Here is a 10320-nt window from a genome sequence, read left to right on the forward strand (position 1 = left end):
CAGAGATGGCAGTCTTTAAAGAAAACAAGCCGCCACCTTCACAGGCCACGATTTTGTTTCGTTTGCTGGAAAGCTGGGTGTGAGAAGGTGAATTTAACCAGAATGGGAAAAACACAGGCCTTGGCTGGGAAGTACTGCACTAGCCTCTCGGATCAGCTATGGAGGGCTCAGGAAAGGGCTCAGGAGCCGGCACTGCGGAGGAGAGGTCCTGTGTAAGGGCTGTGCGGGGCAATTCAGTCGGTGCCTCCTTACGGGGGAGCCTCCTCACGGGGCCGCCTCCCTGAGGTAACCCACCCCGGGGCGCTGCAGAGGGGAGCTTGGAGGGTCAGGCCCGCCATGTTCCCTGCGACTGGGCCCAGTGGGGTTCCTCTCTCTAGAACGGGGAGTCCTCGCTCTCCTCCCTGGCTGCGGAGGTCCCCCACCTTCGTTTCCCATCCCCTCGCATCTGAAGCGTCCATCCCCTCCGCCCCATCTCCTCCACCCTCCCGTCTTCCTCACCCGCCTCCCCGCTCTCCTGGCTCCTACCTCAGCCCTCACCGCCTCATCCAGACTCCTCAGCCCCTTAGACATCCATCTTGTTTTGCCAGATCCAGACTTAGCCCAACTTTTCCTGTACCATACCTCCCTGGCGCGAGGTGCACATCGCAGAGGGACTGTCGCTCTTCTGCAGCTCCATAGGATCTGTCCCTGTACGTGCCCGTACCCCCACGAACCATGCTGGCGGCCGCTCTGTCCCATGCAGAGAGGAAGAGGATGCACGCAGGCCGTTACTGCCCTGTGCAAAGTAACTCATACCTTGTTAGTGAGGGGAATAAAGCACGTCTCAGGCTGCGTGGGATCCACCGGCCATGTGTTGTACAGTCCTGCTCAAAAGGAGACACTCTGCCTCAAGCAGCGCTTTGGGCTTGGTGTGAGAAGGGCTAAATATGGTATCTGCTGTTAGGAAGATGAAGGTGAGCTCACATTAAAGGGTATTTTTTCTAAGGGTGAGATGTTTTGCTTATTCTCCCCATGGCTCTGGCCGCCTGGCTCCTCATCTGGCCGGTGGCTGAACCATCCCGCAGCTGCGCTGAGAGCGAGCATCCAAACCGAGCGGCCTGGCAGTGCTCCTTCTATAGGGACCCATCAATTACAGACCGCGCCATAAAGGCAGCACTTTCTGCCTTCCACAGCTCGGGATCGACCCAAATAAGCTCGCTTGTGTTTACACTGAGGGTGACTGGAAATAAGTGTTATCCTAGCTCCTGTTAGTTGCTGTTTCAAAATGTTACTGGATTTTTTTTAAACTATGGAAATACCTAACAAAAACATTTGAGTGTGTATAGATACATGTACCCACTTATATAAACAAACATACGCACATTGTACAAGCACCAGTTGTGGTTTAAAAATTTATGTGCTTCTTATGAATCTAATAGATATTTTTGTCTTGTTTTAAATTTCTCAGATGAGCCAAAAAATAACCCAACTTCTTCATACAGGCTATAGGTTGCAGCATTGGAAAATGTTCTTTTGTGCCTTAAGGTCATTAACCAACACTTGCTGTTCCCCTCTGCAGGAGCAGATAAACCATGGGGCTTAGGGTACAAATCGGAAAATTAAGGCAGTACCAGGTTGCCAGTTCGAAACAGTTAGACACCATTCCAAAATGTGTTGCACTGTCAAATGGAAAATAAAGGACACCACAGATGCTTCTAATAATTCCAGTTTCAAGTCAATTTTCCCTCCTTTGTCTTAAAGAGCTTTTGATGTGTATTCTCAATATTGTCTCTCTCTCTCTGTTTTTAATAATTTTATATTACCTCAGCAATATAACTGTCCTGAAATATACTGAACTCTAATCTCTGAGAGATCAAACAGGAAGAAATATGATGGGCTAGAGAGTGACTGACTTGGGGGCAATATTCTCTCCTCCTATAAAAGACAGCCCACAGCAAGATAAAAATTGCTTCTCAGATTCCATGAACATCACATCTTTAAGAGAGACTTTCAGGCCCACGGAGAGAGCAGACTTGGGGCCACAAAAAAACATCGCCATTGAAGATGCAGCCAAAAGAAAGCATGCTCTCACAGAACTCGAGGATGTGGTTTGGGTGACTACATTCTTTAAGATTGGTCCCAGTACCCTCAGACCTCCTCGGTTTAGCCATGCTCTGCAAGTCTAACAGTTGAGAATCGTTTGGCTACTGCCTTTTCACTGGAATAAATGTGCTGGCTCTGTCTCAAGCAAAAGAAGTATTTGGGACAAAGGTGCAAGTTTGCATACCATGAAGACGTTGCGATATCTGGGGAGGGGAATTTAGGAATCAGTACACAGATCTTATGGACACAAAGGAGGTGCTCTTTCAAAACGCAACCAGTGCTTCCTCTCCAAAAGACGTTTGTTCTCCATCAGCTTAACCCAGTTTCCTCGTTTTTCCACTGAGGTTCTGCAGCAGAACCAGAGGTAGTGAAATTCAGCTTAGCATGGCTGCTCATTCCATTCCCTGACCACAGAATAATGATGAATTCATATTCTAAAGAAATACTGGCTAAAATATTGTAATATACAGTAAAGATGCTGTAATTTTTTCTGGGAAATAAAAAACTGACCTTTTTTGGTTTATTGTAATACTTTGGAACAAAAGTCAGTTTTTGAACAAAATTGCTCTTTTGAACAAATGTGTTCACGTCTCTTTTGGCTGGCTTAGGAACCTGCTTTATAACAAACTCTGTGCGTCCATCAGAACAGTTTGTGAACTTGTGCTGCAAGATCGAATTTCTCATAGGAACAAATTGAAGGTAGAGGGTTTCATCAAGTCCATTAAAACTCCTGAGGGCTCTCCAGAAGGTAGAAAGCCCGATTCAGACACCACTAAAATCAATGCAAATCCTGTGTTTTATGTCAAGCCGTAAGGAACAATGAGAAGAATATTTTTTACTAAACTGGCCTTCCTATGAGATGACCATCTTTGCCGCATGTAGACAGCCCTCTCTCCCTGCTTGCAGCTTTATCGTGTTCATGAATTTCTAAATAATACATAATTTATAAGCAGTTATTGTATCTTATGCTCGCATGGGGAGGGTGGATGATAAAGTTATAGCTACCTTAGTGCTTTGGTGTACCTAACACCTAGTGTGATACCGTGTGCAAGGACGGAGGGTGGCTTAGCCCATCACCCTTTTCCTACCAGGACTCCCCAGTGCCCCCTAAAAGGCAGTGCTGGCTACGTAGCTCCTCTCTTTAGCCTGAGCTGCACCTAGCCTACCTTGGCCAAGCTAGGCCTAATGGTATGAAGCAGCAAAAAGTAGGTATCCTTTGGTCAAATGACTCCACTTTGTGAGGAGGCAAAGACAATGCTCAGACATACTGAAAAGAGTGAATCCTGCCAACGAGCCAAATACATTCTGATAAATACAATAACCAGAGCTGATACATGTTGAAGGAACTCATTTCACAGAATTGGGTCCATAGGGAACAGCATGTGTTTGTACTTGGGATAATTTTTGTATCGCCTGCCTTACCGTCAGGAGTGTTTTGAGTTAGGCGGACATTTTAAAGTTCTCCTGGTGAATGTAGGTTACAGAACAGTATTGGAACAACAAGCAAATGTAATAGAGTATTTCCAAGCCTGCAACCTTCTTGGATATCCTTATTCATGCAAAGCAAATAGTAGATTCCTTTCTGACAATTTCTCATGCTCTGGATAAACATACGCTGGTATTTCTGAGTTTTCCAGCCCAAATTTCTGCACAAGTAGTTCTCTGCTTTACCTTCTGCTTTCAATCCAGAGAATGCAGAAACCCACTATAATCACTCCTCTGTGGGAACAAAGGATACAAATCTCCATTTCAGTCTCTGCATTTTGGTCTTTAAATCAGCAAATATTTATTCTCTTTTACAGAAATATAAGCTAACCTGGAGGGGATGAGATTCTCCAGATTGAAGGCTTACTAAATAGTGTTTATTCAGAGTTTTATTTCCAAACCTTTAGAGCTTTTCAATCCATTACTGCATTTCCAACAGTCTTGGCTGTCCCATCTCTTTGACAGAAGAAGGGATGATGATTCTAGCTTGTAGCATCAGGAATCTGGAAAATTCCCTCTTCCTTCGTTTGCCATGAAAACAGCTTTCATCTGTATGCCTGCATTCCCACCTGAAGAGTAATTCCTTAATTTCTGGCAACATTTATTTTCTACATTATCTAATTGGTTTTTAGAAGATTTTTTTCCTCTGATATCTCCTTGATAAATTCCTGCCTCTCTGTGTTAGCATTCATTCCCTATGCATCGGTTGTGAGCCAGACTATGATTTCAGCCTCACAGTTCACAAACTTCACCCGCTGAGAGAGGGAGAGAAGGGCGGGAAGAGGTCTTTGCAAGAGTTTTCAGGTGTTCAGTGCTGGTTTACATCTGTGAGTCTAAAAATATTTTAACCTTAAGGACCCAGCTTACTTGGAAATAAAGGAAAAATCCTAAATTGAGCTGTGAGTGGGCTTGCACTGTAGCTCCTGTTTTTTTAATGTAAAACCACAAAGTGTGTGAGGGACTATTTTATGACTCCCATTGCTGCTCCATTAAGTATTAGGTTACTGCTTTCCTATCAGGGTGATTAAAGCTAAGTATGCAAATTCACAGCTAAGCTTACCTGTGTAAGACGGCAGTCCCACGGGAGCTAAGTGTGTATAGTACTGATGTGAGCGTGGTTTGACTCAAGTGTGGCTCATGCTTGTCTTTACAGAATTGAACTGAATTATGGCATTATGCCTAATATGTTCAGATTTGACCTAATGGGACATGTATCTCTTGTCATGGCAGAGACCATCTGTCCAGACGTCTCGTGAGCTGGTTCCACAGTTGTCTTTTCCAGCCTGTGTAGATGAAGAGAGCCTCCTGAAGATACTTCCATTTTCCTCCCACATTCACTCAGTGAAGGCTGTTGCTTGACAGTGATGAGCAAATACTTTGATATCATCGATCATGATATCTCAATATCTTCTTGAGCCATGTTTTTGCACAAATATCTGTGTGTCAACTATGATGCAAAGATACTTATTTCTCCATTGACTTCATTTACAGCACGTTCTTCACTGAAGATTTTGCAGTAACAGAACAATCTAAGGACCACAGACTCGTTTGGCTGCATATAGTTTCTTTCTTCTTACACACATGTTTCTGAAACCATATACTTATGAAGTGGCAGACTGTCTTTAAACTGGCACTGTTGAAATTTCAAGCCCTTAATGGTACAGGCTAAGAAATCCCACGGGAAAAACGGGTGAAAAAAAAGGCTTCTTCCTTCTCAGTGCGTTTGATGTTTAAGATGCAAAAGAATTTTTTGCACTGACGCAACCACTCAAGAAAGTATGCAGGAGTAGATGAGAGAAAAGATGGATCAAGAATGACAATACAGTTACTGTCTGTTGAACAAGATGCCAAGCGAGCACTGCAAAGCTGTGAATGTACATAAGTGAGACAGAGCAATTCCCTAGCCTCTGGTTATGTTAATAGCTATGGCTCAGAGAAAAACATCTCATCCATTCCTGTAAAACACCTCTGTTCTAAAGAAATTTTTTTGCATTTGAGTCTGATAACCCGACAGAGATATAGAAGTTAACAAGATGTAATTATTGTCTGAATCTTCAGTCAAAACTAAATTTTAGCTAACACGTAACATATTTTCATTACTGATCCAGACGTAAATTCAATCCACATGGAAGCTGACATCTCAGATTCATAAAGTATCTCAGAAGTCACAAAAGTCCTTACTATATAATTACTGATTGTTCTTAAGCTACAAGTACGTTTTCACACCTGTGCAATGGAGAGGAAGCTTGACAGCTCCAGATGCAGCTGCAATACGATGTACCATGAAAGCTCATACGATGCAGCGGGACATAAAACTTACGCGAGGGGCTGAAAGGGCGATGCTGGCCCTCGGTACGGAGCTAAACGGCACCGATGAGATCAGCAAAGACTGCATCATTCTCACAGGGTAGTTATGCCGTCCCGCTTCTTTTGTGTGCTCTGCAAATATTTGCATGGTTAAATATTCATTTAAGCCTCTGTATGTCACCCCTAAGTAATCTGTCTGCAAATATTATTTGCCACACTCTCATGTCCCATCCAAGTGAGCATTTCAGCAGACTCCCTACCTGAGCTGAGTGAGCAGATTTTAGCTCTCTGTTAAATACGAAACTTTTCAAGTATCTTACACCAAGATGGAGGAAATACTAATATGTTTACATTAAAACAATGTTTTAATAAACAGCAGCATAAAATAATCAGTGTTTAATATCATCTCTGGCATGTGAAATACAAAAATGCACATATCTTAATTATAAAATAGCCTTTGTTATTACATTTTCATGCTTGCCTAATTGAAATGCCCATAATTAATAACTCAATCATCAAGTAATACAGTGATTAAACGCATGCAGTGAAAACAAAGAAAAATATTTGTATAAGGTAGTGGCTGAATATCACCATAATATATTTCAAGAACATCTACATCAGGTTAAAAATGAAAAGAAACAGACCAAGATATAAAATGCAGAGATGTATTTTCACTTCTGCTGTACAAAACATTATCACACTTTTGTGCAAAAAGATAAAAATAAAGTCATATTATACAACATTGTCAACTGAGCAAAAGATTGTGTTCGTTCTGTGTACAATAAAAATACGATTCAGTACAAAAAAGAGTCTGTGAAAAACTGTAATGTACACAGCACTTTTGTAACTCATTAAAGTGGTTTCAAATGAATAATCTAGATTGCTCATACCTGAATGAATTTTTAGTAATTACACAAATGTCATATTTCTAAGTTGAAAGTTAACACTAATTCACATTATTAGACTTGATAGACAAAATTGCTATCAATGGATTTGCTGCCTGATGGAATGTGAGTTTCCCTTTTTTCAGGGTTACTGGAGCCATAGTCACTGAAATTACACATTGAGCTGAAACAATAAATATTCCTGGGAAAACTGATTGTCATATATAAAATTGTAGTTTGGAGCCTTTCCATTAAACAGTTGCATAGCAACAAAAGGATATAAAATTTCTGCTTTAACTACTAGATTATGAAATGTTATCTTTGAATAAGTTGATTCAGGTTCTGAAATTAAAATACTTTAATTTCACTTCCTTTAAGGCAATTTCTTAGAACTCCAGCCATCGTTAGCAGCCAATAGCAGATGATTTTTGTAGACTGCAAGTTGATAACTCAAGCTATTGTGCTGTCATATAAATGACTTTTTTTGGTCTGAATCTGAACTCAGACTCCCAACTTAACAAAAGACCAAAATCCTACCTGAAGTAATTTATCCAGCTCTCAGATCACATATTTGAAACATAATCCTTGACTGCAAAATTTACAAATATTTTACTAGCAATTGGACCTGAAATTGCACACCCAGTAGATCTCTGAATATTTGCATCTCCTAAAAAAGAGACAAATATTAAAATATGTTTTCAGTATAAAAAAGTTTCTGTGATTTAAACCACATCAGAGGTTTAAAAAGCTGTGAAAATGCATATGATAAAATGGTTTTATTAAAAAAAAAAAAAAATCCCCCTTCCCCTTTTTGAATTGTCGGTGGCACTTAAAGAAACAATGCGTCCATTGACAAAGCTGAATATTCATACCACAATGATCTTTGTCTGGTTGAGTCTGCCCATCCTGTTAAGCAGTTAAACTTCACAGAAGATACTTGCTGCAATGTCTGTTAAACAACCAGAAGAATCTTTAATAAAATATTTGAATATAAATCTTTTCTACGACTTTCTAGTTTGTATTGTAAATAGTTATATGTACAAAGGCCTCGCTTATTTACAATTCAGCTGAAATCATAGATTCATTAGGTCCATGGATGCTGGAGTCTCCTAATAGGGAAGACTGCTTTGAGTCAATTTTGTACGGTTTTTGAGTTTTATTTCCGAAAACTGTAATACCGATTCCCCCCGGATGACTAGGAATTGACATATGGGATAGCAAAGGAATATTTGCTTCCTGGTTGGATCCCGAAGACGGCAAACTAGTGACGTGACCTGTGCTAGTCGATCCACTGGCGCTGCTCGGAGAACGACTCTTTGGAGGAGGACAGTGCTGGATTACCCTGGGTGGACCTTGCGGTTGGTAGTGGGCAGCTGGGAAAGCAGCATATCCTGGTGGGATCGGGTACCCGTTGATCGGGATATATCGCTGGTTTTGAGGTATTGGTGGTCCGATGAACCCGGCAATTTGGCCTTGTGGTATACCTTGTGCTGGAAACATGTAGTTAGGGTACCTAGGATTACTGAGATTACTAACGGGACTTGCACTGAGGGAAGTCGTTTGAGTGGTGGCATTCCCACCGGAGGGGGTAGTAGAACTAGTGTGACTTGAAAGACCCTCCCACGAGCGCAGCCTGGCATGGATTTCTTTAAATCGTGGCCTCCGGGATGGCAGATCATGCCAGCACTCTGTCATCAGGCTATACATTCTGGGAGGACAGTCTTCAGAGCACGGCAGCAGTTGTCTTTTCCTGATCATCTCTATGACTTCTTGATTACTAAATCCATAATATGGTTGAAGTCCAAAGCTGAATATTTCCCATAAAACAACTCCGAATGACCAAATATCTGAATCGGAATCTGAAACGGAAGAGAACTTGCCGTACATAATTGCTTCCGGTGGCATCCAGCGAATTGGCAAGAGAGACTTGTTTTGAACTCTGTAATAATCTGCTGAGTAGATTTCTCTTGAGAGTCCAAGGTCTGAAATTTTCACATGAAGTTGTTCTCCAATTAAAATGTTACGAGCGGCGAGATCTTTATGGACAAAAAAATGACTTGATAAGTACTCCATCCCTGCTGCAATCTGGACTGCAATATGTAGGAAATCTCCATGGTCCAGGCTGGATTTTACAGTCCCATCCTCATCGCTGCTGCATCCAACATCTGAATGTGGCGATCGCATGATGAGGAACTCATGGAGGTCTCCTTGGTTCATGTACTCGAAAAGCATGCAGACAGGTTGTTCCTGGGTCACAACACCTAAGAGGCAAACGATGTTAGGGTGATGGAGCTCGGCCATAAGTGATGCTTCTTGCTGGAACTCTGCCCACTGCTGGGGGTTGTTAAAGTCTTTTAGTGTCTTGATAGCAACAAGCTGAGCATGGTCCATGCCTGGAAGGTAGAGATGTCCCTTGTAGATCTTGCCGAAAGCACATTCACCCAGTTCTTCCATGAAACGAACAGCAGACAGAGGCAACTCCTTAGCCTTACTCTGTTAAAGAAACAACAGCAAAACCATGTCAGAAAAATAGGTCCAAAAACATAATTTTAAGAAAAAGATCTTTTTGCACAGGAAGTCTGAAAGCCAAGCAGACCGACTCGAGAACTCCCACACATTTGGGCTGCACACCCATTTGGCAAAATGATCCTTCTCAGCCCTGCGAGACGCGGGCACTGGTGTGATGGCGCCAGCCCCAGGCCAGATACAGCCTGAGGGACACCAGTATCCCAACATCGGCAAAGCTCAGGGCTGAGTGCCGCCTAATCTCTGTGCACCCTGCTCCAAAACTAAATTTAGAATTACTTTTTACCCTCTACACAAGATCAGATAAAAGTAGTGAGTATTAGATCTAAATATATGCATTTCAGCAAAGGCATTTATATACTTGGGCTCGGGCATTTATACACTTAAAATTGAATCTGACTGATTTCAGGAATCGAGGCAATTCACATACTTCAAGTAAGTACATGCTGAAGTGTTTTCTGGGCCAGGGCCTAAAGTTTTAGCAGAAAACTTTTTTTTAAAAACTACGTCCTTATAGCCGATTCTTCCTTGACTTTGCTATTAACCCTTCAATGTACAGTAGAGACTATTTCTGTTCACACTGGACTGAGTGTTCAATCCTGAAACATGCAGGACAGAGTCAGCTGGAAAAGTGAGATAGTGGTCAAAGAAGAAAGGCAAAATTTTTTAAAACTCTGTTTTTATTCTGGGTACATATATTCACTCTGAGGCCATAAAGAAGTTGTATTATTTTCAGACTTCCACACGTGGTTGTAACACCTACACCCAAACCCACTCATTTAGGGTCCTCAGTATAGCCATAGATAGTAATTTAAGGCTAATAAGTTTGGGACCTATGTTTTGTAAATTAGTGTAAACATTAGCATTTGCATTCCTGAAATAATATAATGGCAGCTTTACAGTGGCAATATAGGAAAAGAACTGACAGTTTAAAAAATCATTAAAAAATTACATTTTAGAATAAATGAATTCTAATCGTATTGACCACTTACAACTTTTAGACAAATACTGCATTAATAATAATAATAATAATAAT

General features: G+C 41.5%; 1 protein-coding gene across 1 annotated transcript; it reads right to left on the reverse strand.

The window, feature by feature from the left end:
• Positions 1–6525: 6525 nt before the first annotated feature.
• LOC104079723 (tyrosine-protein kinase transmembrane receptor ROR1) lies at positions 6526–9254 on the reverse strand. The gene has a single exon (XM_009581856.1). It carries the CDS (start codon positions 9210–9212, stop codon positions 7815–7817), a length of 1398 nt encoding a protein of 465 aa, XP_009580151.1. The 5' UTR covers positions 9213–9254; the 3' UTR covers positions 6526–7814.
• Between the last annotated feature and the right edge of the window lie 1066 nt (positions 9255–10320).

The sequence above is a fragment of the Fulmarus glacialis genome, unplaced genomic scaffold, assembly GCF_000690835.1.
Source record: "Fulmarus glacialis isolate BGI_N327 unplaced genomic scaffold, ASM69083v1 scaffold3367, whole genome shotgun sequence".
Lineage (NCBI taxonomy): Eukaryota > Metazoa > Chordata > Aves > Procellariiformes > Procellariidae > Fulmarus > Fulmarus glacialis.